General features: G+C 36.7%; 1 protein-coding gene and 2 pseudogenes across 2 annotated transcripts in view; 2 read left to right on the top strand and 1 right to left on the bottom strand.

Annotated features, from left to right (window-relative positions):
* The first annotated feature begins 6 nt into the window (after positions 1 to 6).
* PDS5A (PDS5 cohesin associated factor A) overlaps positions 7 to 20,101 on the top strand; it is a 110,643-nt gene continuing 90,548 nt past the window's right edge. Inside the window, exons 1-2 of one of the 2 annotated variants that reach the window (XM_023532171.1) lie at positions 7 to 141; positions 996 to 1,173. In XM_023532171.1, the coding sequence (XP_023387939.1) occupies positions 1,036 to 1,173 (138 nt within the window). In that variant the 5' untranslated portion in view covers positions 7 to 141; positions 996 to 1,035. The remainder of the gene's footprint in view (positions 142 to 995; positions 1,174 to 20,101) is intronic. The other variant, XM_011362750.2, reaches the window with a different exon arrangement.
* LOC111741497 lies at positions 4,114 to 6,402 on the bottom strand (annotated as a pseudogene).
* On the top strand, positions 5,976 to 11,590 carry LOC111741513 (annotated as a pseudogene).

Below are 20,101 nucleotides of genomic sequence, written 5' to 3'. Positions count from 1 at the left end.
GGGCGGGCGGGCGGCGGCGGCGGCGGCGGCGGCGGGACCCGCAGAGCCGCTTTGTGTGCAGCCCGACGAGGGGCGGCGGCGCAACCACCTGACAGAGGCCCGGGCGCTCGATGCACCTTCCGTCCGCATGAGGAAGAGGAGGTAAAGGCGGCGGCCGTTCGGCTCCCGCCCTCGGCTGGTGGAGGGAAGGAACGGAAGGAGAGACCGAAGGGGGGGGCGGCGCGGGACTGAGGCCCGGCGGGGTTGCCGGGAGGTGCTGTAAAGGCCTCGGCTGCGCAGGACCGCGCTGAGTTGCTGGGGGCGAGAGAAGCCGCTGGGGTCCTTTAGCCAAGTTGAAGGAACAAAATGTGAAGTGCGGAGCCGCGTCAGCCGCTTCCTGGCGTGGGGTTTGGGGTGGAGGGCGGCTTGTTTTCTCCTGCAGGGGTCAGGGAGCGGGACAGGGGAGGGGCGGGAGCGTGGCGGAGACGTCGGGGGTCCCGAAGCTCGACCCGGCAAGGGCGTTCGTTCCTGGGAGCCGCCGGTGCGTGTGGGTCCGATCGGGTCCCTAGTTTTGAGGCCTAAGCCGAGCCCTATAGGCCTCGCGTATTTTTTTCCTGAGGGGGCCGACCGGGCAGGGACTCAGGGCTTCTCTCTCAAGGAGTGGGGAGCTTGGGGGCCTCCCTGGACTCCCGAGGCCACCAAACTTCGAACCTCGATGCTTAGAGGTGGATTTCATTGTGAAAGGTGGAATGGGAAACTCCTGGCGCTGTTCTGCGCTTCCCGCGGCCGCAGCGGCTGGTGCCGAAGAGCCTCGTGGGCCCAGAGCTGGCGGGGCCCGCGTGGGTGGGGGCAGCAGCCAGTACCCAAGCCCGGGGGAGGAGCGAGTGGCGGAGCCGCCGCAGAGTCCTCGGCCTTCCGGGAGAAAGGGCCCTTTGCAGATTAGAGATTTTTGAAATGAAAAAAAGAGGTTACAAAGTCTCTCTTTTCCAGTTGAACTTTTGTTTTCTGACCGATAGAGGCCGGTAGAGGACTGTGAAAGAAAAGTTGTCCCCCAGGATGGACTTCACCACGCAGCCCAAGCCTGCCACTGCCCTCTGTGGCGTCGTGAGTGCAGACGGGAAGATTGCTTACCCTCCGGGGGTAAAGGAAATCACCGACAAGATCACCACCGATGAAATGATCAAACGACTGAAGGTAAGCGTCTGGACAGAATATCCACACTTCAGACAGATGTGGTAGAAGGTGCTCTCTCTTATGGTTTTATTACACTGCTAGGCCTGGTTTTTAAAATTTCACCAACCAGTTTTTTTAAGATCTTTTATCACCTTCTCTTTTACCCACTTTGAAAAGTATTGGTCTATCTTGGCCGTGTCTTTGAATAAGTAGTTCTGTGGGACTTAAGTGTTATGGGAAATTAAAAGGAGTGTGTGTGTGTGTGGGGGGGGTAATCTTACTGTTTTTCAACATAAGAATTCCACTTTTCAAGTTTTTTTAGAAACATTTATGAGAATATTGTTCGAAGTAGCTTGCAGCCTTAAATGTAGGTAATTGTATATCCTAGAAAGTCCTATTTTCATTATCTGAGGTGACTTGATTTAGGCACAAAAGATTTTTTAAGTTGTCACAATTTTCTAATATCCAAAAAATTAAGTTTGTACATAGTATGGTTAAACTTTGACAGAAGGTACTGACTTCAAAATTCAACTTAAAGTAAGATGATGTTTTAGGTCCACACATTCAAAGGGGTTTTAAGAGAGAGCATTATGGCTCTTTTTATAAGGAGTCAGCTTATTTAGTTTAAGCATGGTGAGTATAAGGTTAAGGTTATAAGTTTCAGCTTTATCTTGGTCAATTTTTTGCTTTCTGTTTCATGGACATAGATTGTGGTCACAGCCTTACAAAATAAATGCTCTGCATAGTTAATGGATCAGCTTGATGCAGTGATTCTCAACCAGGGCATCTTTGACCGACCCCCGCCCCCACCACCACCACCACCACCAAAGGACATTTACCAGTGTTGAAGACATTTTGGTGGTCAGAATTGAGACTAAGGAAAGACGAGGCAGAGTCCAGCTAGGAAACTGATAATAGTAATCTAGGTGAAAGGTGTTGAATCTTGAATTAGGGCTATGATAGGGGGATATAAAAGATTGGATGATCCGAGAGACAATATAGAATTAGAATCAGACTTGGTGGGAGGTGAGAGAAGAAACAGTCTTGACAGTGTTTCTACCTTGAAGTACTTGGAATGTAATTTTAGGGAATGGTCTTGCCTCTTTGCTCTTAGAGCCTGGTTAATGTTTACAATGTTGAGAATGCTTAATGAATATTTAAAATATTCTTGTAGATTAGTGTTTAAAATTTAATTATTTGTCGCCTTTTTGGAAAGAATTGGACACAATACCTTCCATTAAAATAAATCTTGATACTAAATATTATAAAGGAGGTGAGGTGCTTAAGTTTATATTGAGTGTTTTGAAATGCTGAAAAATTATGAAATATAAAGCTATTAAGTAAAGTTATGGATTTTTTTATTGTTTTCATATTAAGAATGCTAACACCTTGAATTCTTGTGATGAGTAATCTGGTGTAAAAAAAAGTTACAACTGTATATACATTTTCCACTTGAAAATAGGTTAAAATATAAATACTGTTAACCATAAATAGACATAGAACCAAGTCTAGAATGAGCATTGGGTTAGAATATCCATTTGTTATGAGTTCTTTTGGAAGTTAAAATTGACATATATTATTAACCATTTTAAATGTCCTGCTAAAATTTTGCTTTTCTCAAGAATTCTTAAGATTTTTGTCTTCCTCCTGCCTTTCTCTTTTGACTTAGTACTATTTTGACCTTTTAGGGATCCATTTATTTAAAATATTAATGTCTATTTGTAGTATAAATTTTAAATTATTTAATTGTATTTTTGATAATTTGTGTTTATAAGACCCTTAGTTATGGGCACATTTTATAAATTCAGTAGTTTATTTATAACATAGCGGTGATGTTCAAATGCCATATAAATATAGAGAGGATTTAAAGGCAAGTAGAATCTTGGTAAATGGAATTCAGACATTTGGTCTAATTCTCTTCAGTTTAAAGAATACAACAAGCATTTTTACAGTAGAATCATATGTTCAAAGTTAAAAGGATCTTAGAAGAAATTCTGAAACTACCCTTATTTCACAGATGATAAAAGTTAAGCCCAAGGTTGCCAAATAACGTTTATCAAGATCAGTCATAGGGCAGGTTTGTGGCAGAGCCAAAGCAATAGTATCATATTTATGTTTATTCTTATAGCTGCCTTCTAAGGAATCTAAGCAGAACTAAGTTGTGATTTTTATTATGCAGTTGAAAACAATAATGTGAAAAGAGAAGGGAATCAGTGAAAGTTAATTTGGTCTTTCACAGGGAGATATAGGGCAGCATTTTTTTTAAACCTTAGAAACTCATGATACTTTGAAGCATCCTTGGAAATAATCTTTAAGAGTATGTCTTTGAAGAGTTAAGCTATACTTTCATATATTAGAAGTTTTAATTTATTTCTAAAGAACTACTTTAAATATTTTTATGTCCAATCACATTGGCCTTTGCTAAGTTCCTTGAACATGTGGTGTTTATTTTTGCCTAGACAGATTCCATATTATGTAGCCCATATGTACCATTCTTCTCAGGTCATTTATTATTGATTTGTTCTTCTTAAGGGAAGTTTCTTAGATTCTCTGTTATAGACTCTTTAACTTCATATCACTTATCACAATTGTAATGTTAAATGTTTATTTGGTTTGTCTTCCCATGGTAGGTACCATGTCTCTGCTTACTTTTGTATTCTCCCAGTGCCAAATTTAATGCCTGGCACATAATTAGTTTATTCAGCAAATATTAATTGAATAAACAAATGCATACTTTGTATTAATGGATTAGAGAAATATTTTTATTTTTGAAAATAAAAGATAATTTGAAAATATTTTGAGTTGCAAATAAGTATTTTACCTGAGATTATATACCAGAGATGGTAGTATACGTATTTAGAATTTTAAAACTAAAAGGTAGCTTGGAGGTTATTTGGTTTTGTTCTCATTTTCCAGATGAAGAAACTGAGTCTAAGAGGTTATGACCAATTCTAGTCACATGAGGCTGAAAACTGTCATTGATTTATAAAAGTTACAATTGTATGTTAATTGAGAGAAATAATAAAAGGCATACAAAAGCTAGTTAGCTGTTTAGAAGGACAGCAGACATTTTGCTACCAGTGTTACATTAAGTATCACTGATCTGTAGTTCACAAATAGCCTTCCTCCTATATTGTTAAGGATTCTTAAACTAATGCAGGGGTCACGCCTGTTAAATTTTATAATACATTCAAAATATACCTATAAACAGTGTCATACAAAGTTATATTAAGTGATTCAGCCCACAGTTTGTTATATGTAGTCTATCCCAGACCATGTATTACTACAGAGCTATGTGCCACACACATTTTTGTTTCTTCCTTTCTTGTTGTTTTGGAGATGGGAGGCCCTTATTAATAAGCCTTGGTGTTTACTTAGTTACTTACTTATTTATTTAGTTGAAAAATACAAAAACTTTTATTTCAAACAGGTTTAATGGTATATGTGCTATAGCAAAGGCTGGTTATAATAGTTTCATTTCAAAGCTCAATCGATGTACAAATTTGACACTGTTTAGCAATGGTCAGTTTTTGCTAAAATGTGTATTAAATCCATCAATATGCCAATTTTGACATTTAGCTCTTATTATTCTAATAGTAGAAATCAAGTTTTCTTCACAAAAAAATTAGAATAATTGTTCAGGTTCTAAGGTGATGAGCTGTGAAACGTGTTCTCCAGTATTGCTTTGAAATTATACCCCTAGATTGTTAAGAGAAATCTGACATCAAATGTATTTTTTAACTGATATTTTTCAGTCATCATCTCCTTTTGATTTGATGATATCCTCCTCTTATCTGATCGTAGCCAATTAAACTCCAGTGTTTCTCAACTCCTTGACTAAGGGCAATTTTTTCTCCTACTTCCGTGCATATGGAAGGATTAGTGAGAACTATCTTGTCCAAATCAGTCTTGACTGCACTAACTCTTCCTCCTGTCTACAGGGATCCTATGTTGAGCATAAGCAGTTCATTCTTAGATAGCTTTTGCATCTTTGCATCTTTGCTGCTTATCTCTTTACATGCATACACCAAAAAGCTGTCTAAGGAAATGGGAGAGTTCCAATTCTGTGAAGATCTCTGATAATGCTCCAACTCTACCAAGCACCCACCCCACCATTCTGTCAGCCAGCAGAAAATGGGGTCAATTTTCCAGTCCTAATAAGACCCCTCACCCCCTGGACCAGCATATTGAAGATCACTATGTTCTGCAAAAAGTTACACGTATTAGAATTTTCTTTATGATACACTCATAGACAACTTCAGTATTCTGTTTCAAGTGAGCAGAAATTCCTTCTGCTACTGTACCTTATGCAAGTGCTAAGATCTATTCATACTATTGTTTAGCCTGACTTTCTTTTACCAAGTCAATTTTATTTTGTAGAATCAAAATATATTTCAGCTTTATAATTTCTATGGTAGCCAGGTGTTCAGAAGTCTGAGGTTGAGGACAAAATTAATTACCAGCTATCAACAGAACTGTATCACTGCTGCACTGTTCAGCATAGCATCCATCAAAATATGGCCATGACAGTCAACACAGGAAAGATAGCTGACTAATTTGAAATTCCCTTTGGTTCCTGGAATGTCTGTAGGAAACTCATCAGGTGTACTACTTCTACAAGATCTATAGCATTCCAGCTGCATTATCAAGTTTATAAATTGTGGCTTGTCTACAGATAAATTCACGTGAGAGTGGAGTCAACTGGGTAATATCCAAGATGGCATGATCCTGGTGAGAAAGATGCAGCTGCCCCATAGTCATGCGAACTTGCTCCCCTGCCATCTTGCCCATAGAGTGATAAGACTTGGTTTTTAGAAGGAGGGATGGATAAGGTGAAGTCTGTTTCTTATACCCATTTCTTATTACCTTGTCTCAGCTCAGTGCCCCAGACAGTTCTCTGGCTACAGCTCCATACTCAATTCTGCTATATCTATCAGTCACAGAATCAAATCACATATCTCGGTGCTAAGAATTAGGAACGATGAATAATGGGGTTTTATTATCCTGAAAATGTCTCCCTTTTCTCTCACCAGGTATTGCATTTGTTTGTTTTCCTGTAATCTTCCTGTTTGTGTCAACCATTCTCTCTCTTCTCCACATTCTCACTTCTGCTTTTATAGTCTGGCCTGTTTAGTAGGAAGTAGGATATGGTGGGCTTGTTTTAAAGTAGAGCATTCCCCTTTTCTCATCAAACCTAGATTGTGAGAGGGGAGGAGTAGATTAGGGGCAGGGAGGCCATGAATTCTCCTTTCCTTCCCTCCAGGTGGACCTAGAATACTTAGTTTGGTCATAATTATTTTCACTTCCATAAATTTTTATTTATTCCTAATTGCCGCATAGCATGCTAATTTTACATGAAATTCAGTATGTGATTTCAATTCTAAATTTTGCTCATATGTTTTCATATTTATATTAATGCAGAAGATTCTGCTAATAAAAAATTACGTCCTAAAATATAGCTGGTTATGTGTTTGTGAAGTAATACTTAGTGCAGCACAGTTATTACTTTAGACTTACATATGTGTAGAATAGCTATTCTGGTTGTCAGTTGCTGTGTAACTACCCCAAACCCAGTGGTTTATAACAGCAACTTTTTTTTGTATGTGGTAAAATATATATAACAAAAAATTTACCATTTAAGTCATTTTTAAATGTGCAGTTCTATGGTATGAAGTACATTGACATTGTTGTGCAACCCATCACTACCATACACCTCCAGAATTTTTTCATATTCCCCAATTGAAATTTTGTAACCATGAAAAAATAATTCTCTATTCTCCCCTTCCCCTAGACCAGGCAACCACCATTCTACTTTCTGTCTCTGAATTTTACTACTCTGTAAGTAGAATTATACAGTATTTGTCCTTTTGCAACTGGCTTGGCTTATTTCAACTTAGCATAATGTCTTCAAGGTTCGTTCATATTATAGTATGTATCAACTTACTTCCTTTTTAAGGCTGGATAATATTCTATGTATGTAACATCTTTTGTTTATCCATTCATCCTTCAGTGGACAAATGGATTGCTTCCAACTTATGGCTATTGTGAGCAACTTATTATCACAATTTTGTACATCAGGAATGCAGGCAGGACTCGTCTTGATTATTCTGCTCCACATTGCTTACTGGGCTCACTCATTGGTATTCACCTGACTAGGCTGGTCTAGAAAGTCCACACTGGCTTCTCTCAAACACTTGGCTCCTTGGTAGGAACAACTGAAAGGCTGAACTCAGTGAGTCCTTTTGCCTGTGTGTATTGTAGTCTTAGGGCTTCTTCACGTGGTCTCTTCAACAGGGTAGTGGAACTAGGGTTCCAAGATACCATGGAGGTTGTTGCCAGTACTTTAAAGGCTTAGTTCAGAATTGTCAATGTTACTTCTAACTTACTCTACTGGTTAGTCATAGCCCAGCCCCTATTCAAGGGGAGAAAAATTGACCCTACTTCTCAATGGAAGAATAGGAAAGAATTTATAGCCATCTTTAATCTACCACAGGAGCACTCATGCCAAGTCAAAGTGTACCAACTGAATACTTTGTAGTATACTTATAAACTTGAAAAACAATCATTTCAAAAACAATTATATATTTGCAGCCAACTTACTAGATTTGTAAAATTTATTTTTAGAGCTGTAAGAAAATTATAGGAATTTTTTTATGTGCTAGTTAGGAAAAAATTATGGGGAAGGCTTATGATTTGATATTAGAACTGTCTTATATTTTTGGAATTTTTACTGGAAAGTGTTATTGACTGATTATAATAATGAAATGTTTCCATTCCCCCACCCCCATTTTTTTAATTACACCTTTTATTTTTGAGACATTTTAGACCTCTAAAAAAGTTGGAAAAAATTATACGTTCAACACCCATATCCCTTTACTCAGATAACATTCATCACCCTTGCTTGCTTTTGTGTTTACACACAGACACATACACTCACACAGACTTTTTTGAGAGTCACTTGAAGATATGATAGTCCACCTCTGAATACTTTAGCATTCTTCTTTGAACAAGAACATTCTCTACTTTATCACAAATATCATGATTACACTCAAGAAATTTAACATAAGTAAAAATATCTGTTATACTGTCCATAGTAAAATTCTCCCAGTTGCCCTAAAAATGACTTTTTAAAAAGTTGGGTTCCAGAGACCCACAGAGGCAGCAGCTGAAGCAGATGCATGCAGCCTTGCCCTCTCCTGCCTACACTGGCTGCACTGGGGCACCCCTCGACCCACCCTAGGGTCTCTTTCCCCCTTCCTCCGCTACCATCCCTCCTTCCTCTTCTACTATCCCTCCTTCCTCCTCTACTGGCCAACCTGCCTCTATTATTCTGCACCTAGCCACCTGCTCTTTCCCTTTCCTCCCGCTCCCCTTTTCCCGCCTCAGTAGCCTCAGACCTGCAGTTTTTGGCTTTCATCCCACCAGCGACCAAAGACTTGACCAAAGTCTGGCTGTCCAGAACACTGCTTGACGTGGACACTGGTGTGATTGAAGGATTGAATATCACTCTTCCCATCTGGCTACTTATGCATGGAAAAGAAGTTGGCAGTATCATCAGAAAGAAAGAATCAGTTAAGATACACAAGTAGAGTGGCCCACGTATCAACATCTCTGAAGGAAATTGTCCTGAGAAAATTACCACTTTGGTTGGACTCACTAATGCCATCTTCAAAGCCTTTGCTATGATTATTGACAAACTGGAAGAGGACATCAGCAGCTCTGTGACCAGTAGCACAGCTGCCAGTAGACCTCAAGTCACCCTGAGGTTGGTGGTCCCTCCTAGTCAGTGTGGCTGTGTCATTGGTAAAGGTGGTTACAAGATCAGGGAAATATGAGAGCACAGGGCCTCACGTCTAGGTGTCAGGGGATATACTCCTCATCTCAACTGTGTGGGTTATCACTATCGCTGGCATTGAGTGTGTAAAACAAATCTTCGTGGTCATGTTGAAGTCACCCCCTACCCCCAAAGAACATGACCATCTTGTATCAGCCCAAGCCATCCAGTTCTCCGACCATCTTTGCAGGTGGTCAAGACAGGTACAGCACAGGCAGTAACAATGTGAGCTTTCCCCACACAACCCAGTCCATGTGCTTCAACCCTAACTTGTAGGGACCACCTCTTGATTCCTGTACCATTCAATCACAGTATGCCATTCCACAGCCATATTTGACCAAGCTGCACCAGTTGGCAATGCAACAGTCTCATTTTCCCATGACACATGCTAACACCAGATCCAGTGCAGATTTAGATGCATCTGCACAGACCACTTCTCATGAACTCACCATTCCAAATGATTTATTGGCTGCTTAATTGGGCATTGATGCCAAAAGCAATGAGTTCTGTTAGATATCTGGGTTGCAGATCAAAATTGAGAACCATGGAAGTATCTACTAATAAGCACCTTACCATCACTGGATCTGCTGCCAGCATTAGCTTGGCTCAATATCTAACCAATGTCAGGCTTTCTTTGCAGGCAGGTGGCATAAGGAGCAGCTAGAACAGTGCCAATTCATCCATAATCCCTTTCTGCTGTTCACCACCACCCATGATCCATCTGTGTAGTTTCTAAACAGTCAGCAATTTTAGGTTTTAAGTAGTCTGTAAATTTTCAGTTTCTACATTTATCAGCCACTCGTGATTTTTTAATTAAAGCATTTTAATTCCTTCAAGAAGTTGGGTTTCAATATAGGCTCATGTGTGTTTATCACTTCTCTTTAGTTTCCTTTAGGTAGTCCTCTCACTGTTTTTTTTGCGGGGAGGGGGTATGGGGGTTGTTCATGACTTGACATTTTTGAAGCATCTGTCTTAATGAGAGTTCTATAATCTGTTTTCGTCTCATTTCCCCATGCTTAGATTCAGGTTGAACTTTTTTTGGCTATGGATTTTTCATAAATGCCCTTTATCATATTGAGAAACAAGTATACCATTACACAAGTGGCGTGTAGTTCCGTTTGCATTGTATCAGGAGGCACATACTGTCATCTTGTCCTATTGGTTATGCTAAGTTTGATTACTTGGTTACAGCTGGCCAATACTCTTCATTATAAAGGTACCTTTCTCCATTTACAATTAGTAAATAATATTTAAGGTGACAGTTTGTAAGAATAACTTGTTTTTCAACAATTCTTAACTTTTAGCATCCACTTTGATTTTAAAATGTTGACGTTTTAAATTCTGTCATTCTTTCTACATGTATTAACTGGCATTCTGTAAAGAAGAACCTGTCCCCATTTAAAAAAAAATTACTAACGGATTTCTTATAAATGCATTATAATCCATTACTATCTTTATTCCTTTTGAGGGTTAGATTGTGAACATGCTGGTTTCGGTGTCTTTTTCAAACTTCTTGTGTCTTTCTGACATGTCTCTGTGATTCTTTGAGCATTTCTTTATTTTCCAGTACAAGGTGTTTGTTCACCTTATGCTTCCCTGCCCCATATTTGGATAGGTTATTTTCTCCAAAGAGCCCTATTTCCAATTTAGTTGGGAGTGTGGTGTCTATAAATTAAAATCTAGACATGGGCACTATGTTCATGTTGTTACTAGGATGTAATTTCTTCAGGTCTTTTCAGTATATAGAGCTAGAAAATATACATATATACTTTAAATCATGAATTCATTCAGTTGCAGTCCAGCAACACAGAGTTTTCCCTAAACTTCCTCCATTCTATATTTGTACCATCCTTCTCTTACAGTGTAATCCTCGCTTTCCCATTACTTTGATAAATTTATTTCTACTACCCTACTAGAAGCACAAAAAAATTCAGAACTACTATACCAGTATCCCTTGCAAGATTTCTTTGCTGTTCTTTCTGTCCCATTAAGGTTATATAGAGCACCACAGTTCGTTAGTTACATGAATTTGAATTCTTTTGTCTGAGTGGTGGTTATAAATTTTGTATACAATTGGTTATTTCTTTTTGTTTGTATTTAATGTGGTATATATACACACAGACTCATTTCCACTGACAAATGTTAACCTTGCTTGATTTTTTTATTCTAAAAACATAAAATTTATCATCTTAACCATTTTTAGGTGTACAGTATAGTATTATACTATATGCACATTGTTAATACAATAGATCTCTAGAACTTTCTCATCTCGAAAAACTAAAACTATACCCATTGAACAACTCCTCTTTTCCCCCTCCCAGCCCCAGGCAACCACCTTTCTGTTTTCTAAGAGTTTGCCTACTTTAGATCCCTCATATCAGTGGAATCGTACAGTATTTGTCTTTTTTGTGACTAGCTTATTTCACTTAGCATAATGTCCTCAAAGCTTATCTATGATGTAGCATATGACTGGATTTCTTTTTTTACGGCTGTATAATATTACATGTGTATATATACGCATCATGTTTTCTTTATTGATTAATCCATCAATGAATGTTTAAGTTGCTTTCACATCTTGGCTATTGTAACTAATGCTTCAATGAACATGGGTGTACATACATTTCTTTGAGATCCTGTTTTAAATTCTTTTGCATATATATGTACCCAGACTACATATTGCTGGATCATATAATAAATCTATTTAAATTTTTAAAAGAACCCCCTACATTAGGTGTCTGGACCTAATTCCACAATGCAGAGAGATACCCCCACTCCAGCAAACTATTCTCAGACAACAGCAGGGTGTCCTACAAGACTGCCCCCCACCCTATACACATTTCAGATACCAGACACAAGCCCAGGTTACCTGTGCTTCTGACCAACTGGCCACAGATTGAAGATGGTTGAATTGAAAGTCTAGGTTGTTACCCGTACTTCTGACCAACTGGCTCTAAATTAGTGGTTCCCACAACCCCCTCCTTGGTTCAATTAATTTGCTAGAATGGTTCACAGAACTCAGAAACATGTAACTTTACTAGATCAGTGGTTTATTGTAAAAGGAAATAGGAATAGCTGGATGGAAGAGATGCATAGGGCAAGATATGTGAGAAGGAGCACGGAACTTCCATGCCCTCTCAGGGTGCCACTCTCCTTCATCTCCATGAGTTCACCAACTCAGAGGCTCTCCCAACCCCATCTTCTTGGGTTTTTGTGAAGGCTCTGTTACATAGTTATGATTGATTAAATCATTGGCGATTGATTGATTCTACCTCCAGCCCTTCTCACTTCCCTGGAGGTGGGGGTGGTGGGAGTGAACATTCCAACCCTCTAATCACATGGTTGGTTGAATTAGCATCCAGCCCCTATCCTTGGGTGCTTTCTGAAAGTCACCACATTAACATAACTAAAGATACTTTTTCTTACTTTTAACACTTGGGAAATTTCAAGGGTTCTGGAGCTGTGAGCCAAGAATTGTGGACAAAGACCAAATATATATTTCTTACAGATCACAATATTGCACCACCACGCCATACTGTTTTCCATAGCAGCTGCACCATTTTACATTTTTGCTGGTAGTACACAGTGATTCCAATTTCTCCACATTCTTGCCAATGCTTGTTATTTTCTGTGTTTTTGATAATGGCCATTCTAACGGTGTGAGGTAGTATCTCATTGTGGTTTTGATTTACATTTCCTTGAAAAGTGATGTTGAGTATCTTTTCATGCTTTTTGGCCATTTGTGTATCTTTGGAAAAATGTTTGTTCAGGTTCTTTGCCCTTTTTAAACCAGGTTAGTTTGGGGGTAAGTTGTAGAAGTTATTTTTTGATTGAGTTGTATTCAGTTTAGGGACTACTTTTTTCATTCTTTTTAATTTTATATGGTTCAAGTCAGAAAGATATAAAATTTGTTTTCGGATGTCTTACTCCCATCTTATCCTTTCTACTCTATTTCTACATACCCAGTCACTTATAGATAATAATTTCATTAGTTTCTGGTTTATCCTTTCTGTGTTATCTCCCTTCTTACTCAAAAGATAGGCTACTATATGTACTCTCTTGTACTTTGCTTTTTAAAAATATCTTGGAAATCACTCTGTATCTAGAAATCTTTTTTTATTCTTTTTCATGGCTTTATAGTACTCTATGTATAGATATACCATAGTAGTTTATTCAACTACTCTCTCCTTGTTACATCTGAGATCGTTTCTAGTATTTTGATCTTACAAATAATGCTAAAGTGAATAACCTTATTCACATGTTATTTTATATCTGTGGCAGTGAATCATTAGGGTAAATTCCTAGGAGTGAGATTGTTTGGTGAAAGGGTCAATTTGTGAGTGATTTTGTTAGAAGTGGCTAAATTTCCCCTCCATGGGGGTTGTACCATTTTGGACTTTCACAGCAAGATGAGTGCCCAGTGTCAATAATTATTATTAAGTAATGCCTACTTTTAAATTAGCAGTCAAATTGGCAAATTAATATGTTGCAAAAAAGCCATTTTATTGTCTCCTGGCAACAAGAGAAGTTCTTTATGGGAATGATTCAACATAAGTTTCACATTGAGGTTCAGAGTGGAAAGAACTCTAAAAACTCAAAGGAAATTGAGCGACTTTTTAAAATTTGCTTTAAGAAATGAGGATATAGTGGAGATGGAGACAAAATGTTAGTAACATATAAGGTTGAAATCATCAAGCCTCACTGAGGTCTTAATTCAAGACCTTGAGTTATATAGAAATTAGGTTAGGGCTTATTAAAAATCATAAATGAAATAAATAACATGAACATATAGAATGACAATACCATGATTTATTTTTCCTGTATCAGAAATCTGTAGCTGTTCAAGGAAAAAATTGGAGTGCATACTAAGAAGATGGATTTAAGGACATTAATGAATTTTGTTTCTGTTAGCTTCTATTTTCACAGTTGTTTAAGTTAAGCACTGTTTTGGCTGAGGTTGTTGACACATTGGAAGTATGTCCAATTGAATTCCCTGGTCAGAGATAAAATAAGTGGAGTTTATACATCATATAAAAGCCTAACAAGTTTTTATTTGCTAAAGACAATAAATGAAGAAGTTTCTGGATAATAGTTTCAATAGAAAGCCAAATACAGTGAAGGAATTTACTAAATTTCTTTCTCTTGCTGTTGGCATTTGGTCTTTTTACGTTAAAACAGAGCTTCCCAACTGGTGTGCTTCCGCATAGTTCCAGGTGTGCATAAATATGGAGACCCTCAGCCTTTGGAAGTTACAAATATATCATTTTATGTATATATATACATATATATATATTATGTCATACTGGAAGTTAGGAACTGCCATAATATGTGTGGTTTTTCATGTTATAAAATTATCATTAAGATCAAACATTTAAAACTCCACCTATTGGTGAATGGATTTCCATTTATATGAAGAATATTTGAGATTACCATATAACTTATAAGTTAAATGCTAATTATGTGCTAAGATTGCATCCGTTTCTTTGGATAAAGAGATAAGAATTTTGATGGTTAAGAAAAGTTTCATGGGTTGACAATTGGACTGAAGGCCCAACTTTGGTTTAATTCAAGGTCAGGCAGATGAATAGCAGGGAAAAACAAAGAGAGGGCAGTAGTGGGCTTGGTGTGTTTGAAGAAAACAAGTAGAACAATTTTGCTAGAGCTAAAGTATCTTTAAAAAGTGGTTCGATAAGAAAAAAGAGGACAGTACCTATGAAATTGTTAAAGTTTTTCGATGCCAAAGGAATTTGAATTAAAAAAAAATCTCAGGCATTTGAGCTGAAGTGTGATATGTGTGCCTGGTTTTGCATGATTAACAAAGCTAAATGACCAAGCGGTTTCTTAAGCACTTGAATATCATCTTTTCTTTGTGGTCTGTTTATGGAATCTTTTTATCCTCTTGTCCAGACCAGATGGCATATTTGCTTGAACAGTGATCCATTTCTAATTGATACTGCCTGAATAAATCTGTTAGTTGCCGAGAGTTTCATAATATGATACTAGATGTGAAGACTGCGGATGAGTAAAATTTAAAAACGTGGTTAGTAGAATTTTATACCAGGTTATTATATGAATTGGATTTTTATCACATATATTCAGTGTGTGTTTTTCCAAAACTTTGTAGAATTTCTGTGGTAGGAATTCTGAGTAAACATTAATAGTAAATTGATGCCAAATTATTTTGTTAAGTTTAATACTCAAAAATTAAATTCAGTAGCCATGTATAATTATCCTATAATTTCAAATATTTGTTGAATTAAGTATCTTTCATCTAGCCACTATAAAATAAGTAGAGATGAATTCCTCAGCTGCAAAAAGAAATTTATTTAGATTCATAAGGATTGAGTCAATGTATATAGGGAAACTACTTTGTTTCTGGAAGAAGTTTAGAAAATGGTTTTCTTTTTTTTGAAGCGTATACCTAAATAGCTTTGAAGAAAATGGTATAAATTATCAGTAATAAAATGAAATTGGTTTTAGATCTCTTGGGAGTAATGTTATATAATTTTGTCTTTTCAGTTCTCTTTTTAATTGATATTTTGTCAGTTTTTTTAGATTATAATACACTGTTTTGTCTCAGTTGTTCTTTATGTTTTTCTATATTTTGTTTATTATATAATTGTTAATGCTTTTTTTTATGAGATGCTATTTTTTAAAGCAGTTCACAGTAAAATTAAGTAGAAAGTAGAGTTTCTCAACAACTTCCTGTGTTTCCCCCCAGCTCCACCTCCCCCATCAACACTTCACACCCAGCATCAGAGTAGTATGTTAGTCAGTCACTGGGCCACCATTAATATGTCATCATCACCCAAAGTCTATTTCCTGTTTGTTAAATAAACTTTTAATTATTTTGTAAATGTATTGTCTTGATGTTCATGGAACCATATAACATTAATATATCTATGTCACTAATCCTTTAAAACAATATTTTTTAAAGAATCTATTTTTTAGAGCAGGCTTATTTTCATAACAAATTTGAGGGAAATGTATAGATGTTTCATATACATACATACATATATATGTGTGTGTATATATGTTTCATATACATATACACGTGTGTGTGTGTGTGTGTGTGTGTGTGTATGTGTATGTCCTCCCACACATATGTGGCCTCTCCATTGTCAGTGTCACTTGGGGTGGTACATTTATTACCAATGCTGAACCTATATTGACACATCATAATCACCCGAAGTCCATAGTTTACCTGAGTTTATGCATTCTGTGGGTTTGGACAAATAATTACATATTGAGTATTTTCACTGCTCTAGAAATCCTCTGTGTTCTGTTTATTCATCCTTTTCCTCTTCCTATACGTATTTTAGCGTGGAAAATCCCAAATGTTTATTATTTACATGTCACTTATGTTTTTTATCAAAGTTAGATTTATAGCTTTCTTAAATGTTCCTAATTTTGACTCTTCTTGTTTGGCCAAGATCAAGTTCTAAGTGCTAGATTTACTCATTTTAGGTGAAGGCGAAGATTTTAAATCTTGAAGATAATCAGTGTCCTCTAATCTAAATTAGTGGTTCTTAGACTTTTAGAGTTCTTAAATATCAACTGGTGCTTTTGTTAAGAATCAAATATCTGGTAATCTCCCCGCCCCTGCCACCCCAAGCCAATTTAGTAGTTTAGGGATGTGCTTAAGTTTCTGCATTTTTTTCTTTCCCCCTCCCTGCATTTTAAAAAAGCCCTTTAGGTGATATTGATACAGATAATATGCACTGAGGATCCCAGAAATATATTTTACTTTCCCTATTGCTAAATTTCATATTAACTATTCTCAAAAATTTTGTCTAAAAAGGATTTTTTAAATTAGTTATAGGGTGTTTTACATTAAGTTAAGTTCTGCCCAGAAACAGATTTTATTCCCGAATTATTTTAAACTTAGCTCTATTTGGAAAACATCTAAATTTACTTGACAAGCATGGCATTATGTATACCATGGCCTCTTTTACTTTATCTGGTGGCAGTCTAGAACTCTCTTATAATCTACATTTCTGTTAGACAGTTTAACTAGTAGTTATAAAAATGTAATTTAACAAAAATAATTTCTAAAGGTAATAGCTTACAAGCTCATTTGATGGATTTATTTACTCATGAAAGCTGACATTCTGGGTTCCAATGAAATCTCATTCTATCCCAGTCTTCTTAATTTGAGCTGACTGCTGCAAATGTAGCACATTGACATTAAAAAAAAAAATTAAAGTTGGTAGTTTTATATATTTTACTAATGAGCATTTTACTCTTTTTCAAAACAAGAGGGTCAGTAACATTGATGTTTCGCATTTTCAGTAATGTGTGACATCTAAAACTAATCATTTTTACTTACATGTGATATGATTCCTATGGAACTTCTGAATCATCAAACATGAAATGTTTTTATGACTTTATTACTTCATTTTAATTATTTGCAACTTGTCAGTGCTTGAAATGTATGATGGTAATTAAATAGAACATTTTGGATAGTAAATTGCTCTATTCCCTAGTAAGAGGGATTACTTTCTTCTCTGGCCACCCTCATGATTTTACCCTTTTTTGACTTTGATGTGTCTTTCGTATTTTTCTTTGTATTTCTCGTTTGGGCTTCTCTGAGTTTCTTGGATCTTTAGTTTCTCTTTCATTGTTATTAAAAAATAATCATTATCTCTTAAATATAACCTTATTTTTTTTTCTTTTCCTACCGTGCCTCCAGTCTGATAATGTTCAGCAGTTTTAGTTTCCATGTCTATGCCGAAATTTCCTATTCTTTTTTTTTTTTTTTTTTTTTAATTTTTAGTTAAGTTTATTGGGATAACATTGGTTAATACAATTATATAATTTTCAGGTGTACTTTATCATTTGACATCTGTATATTTGACATCTGTATTGTGTGTTTACCACCCAAAGTCCAGTTTTCTTCAGCTACCATATATTTGATCCCCTTTACACATTCACATTTCTCCTAAACCCTATATTTGACTCCCTTTACCCTGTCTACCTCATCCCTCCTCCCCTACCCCACTAGTAACCACTAGTCTATAGTCCATGTGTCTCTGTTTGTCCTGCTTATTTGTTGCTTTTAGGTTTATATCCCATACATAAGTGATAGCATGTGATTTTCAACTTTTTCTGTCTTGCTTATTTCCCGTAACATGATTATCTCGAGGTCTATCCATGTCACAAATGGCAATATTTCATCTCTTCTTATGGCTGAGTAATATTCCATTGAATATATGTACCACAGCTTCTTTAGCCAATCATCTATCATAGGACACTTCAGTTGCTTCTATGTCCTGGCCACTATGAATAATGCTGCTATAAACATCAGGGTGCAAATATCTTTTCGGATATGGGTTTTCAAGTGTTTGGGGTAAATACCCAGTAGAGGGGTGGCTGGATCATATGGTAGATCAATTGTTAGTTTTTTGAGGAACTTCCATACTGTTTTCCGCAGTGGCTGTACCAATTTGTAGTCCCACCAGCAGTGTATGAAGGTTCTTTTTCTCTGCATCCTCTCCAACATTTGTTATTCCTTGTCCTGTTGATTATAGCTATTCTAACAGGTGTGAGATGGTATCTCATTGTGGTTTTGATTTGCATTTCCCTAATAGCTAGCGATGTTGAGCATCTTTTCATATATTTGTTGGCCATTTGTATGTCCTCTAGGGAGAAGTGTCTGTTCAGGTCCTCTGCCCATTTTTTGACTGGATCTTTTTTTTGTTATTGAGTCGTATGAGTTTTTTGTATATTTTGGATATTAGGCCGTTATCGGAGGCGTTGCTTACAAATATATTTTCCCATTTGGAAGGTTGTCTCTTTATCTTTTTGATGATTTCTTTTGCTGAGAAGCTTTTTAGTTCGATATAGCCCCATTTATTTCAGCTTTTACAAAATTTACTATTCTTAATGTATTTTGTCCACTTTTCCTGCTGCATCTTTTAACATATTAATTATAGTTATTTTAAAATACAGCTCTACAGTGGTGTGAAAGTGATATGCATTCAAAAGAAACCGTACCTCTGAATTTTGATTTTTTTTCCCAGGGTAATAAAATACAGTACAATACTCTCTTGTGATGTTGGACAGCAGCAGCAGCAGCAAGCCGCAGCTCTAGTCAGCCATGCAATCACAAGAGTAAACAATTGATATTCTACAGTGTGCTGTTACCAACTTTTTTTGGATAACAAAAATCTCATCATGTCTACAAAACTCCCATCTGTGTCTTCTGCCTCTGGGGAGAAGAAGAGTAGAACAGTTACACTCAAAACTCAAAGTAATTGCCCAACACAAAGGTGGCAAGCCTGTAATGGCCATCAAAGGTGAATTAGGACTTTTGCACTTGATAATATTGACCATCTAAAAGGATAAGCAAATCAGTGATGCAGTGAAATTGTCAGCATCAGTTAAATTTATTTTAAGTCTATGATATTTTCAACTTACAGTGGGTTTTGGGGAATAACTCTATTATAAGTTGCCAGACCTATGTACCTGTCCGATAGCTTTAGCATTCAGGCCATCTCTGGGTCTACTTTTATTGATTTATTTATCTCTTGACAATGGATTTTTCCCTCACCCCTGCCCATCTCGTTTTTGATGGGATGCTGGATGTTATGTATTAAAAAAAAAAAAAAAATTGGAAATTGAAGTATATAATATTTATGCACAGAAGTAAGCATATCTCATCTCACTTCCAGTCAAAATGGCAGAGTAGGTAAACCCTGTACTTGCCTCATCTCACAACCACATCAAAGTTACAACTAAACTATGGAACAACCATCATTGAGAACCACCTGAAGTCTAGTGGAACAGAAGTCATACAACTAAGGACATACAGAAAAAGCCACCTTGAGACTGATTATTGTATGCCAACTGTAATTGAAAAATAAAAAATACATATTTTTAAAAGTAAACATATCTCTTCTCCTGTCAGGTTGTTAGTGTGAGGGATTGAATCAGTTCTTATGTGGCTGAGCTGGGTTTACTGTGTGTGGGAGAACAAAATTTATATACAGTGAAATGGGCATATGTTAATTGTGCTATTTGATGAATTTTAACAGATGCTTACTCAAGTGTAACCCAAACTCTTATCATGATATAGAACAATACCATCATTTGTCTGAAAATGTCTATTTAACCTTC

This window comes from Pteropus vampyrus, unplaced genomic scaffold (assembly GCF_000151845.1).
Source record: "Pteropus vampyrus isolate Shadow unplaced genomic scaffold, Pvam_2.0 Scaffold79, whole genome shotgun sequence".
Taxonomy (NCBI): Eukaryota; Metazoa; Chordata; class Mammalia; order Chiroptera; family Pteropodidae; genus Pteropus; species Pteropus vampyrus.
The sequence above is the reverse complement of the archived record's forward strand: the minus strand, read 5'-3'. Positions and strand labels throughout refer to the sequence as shown.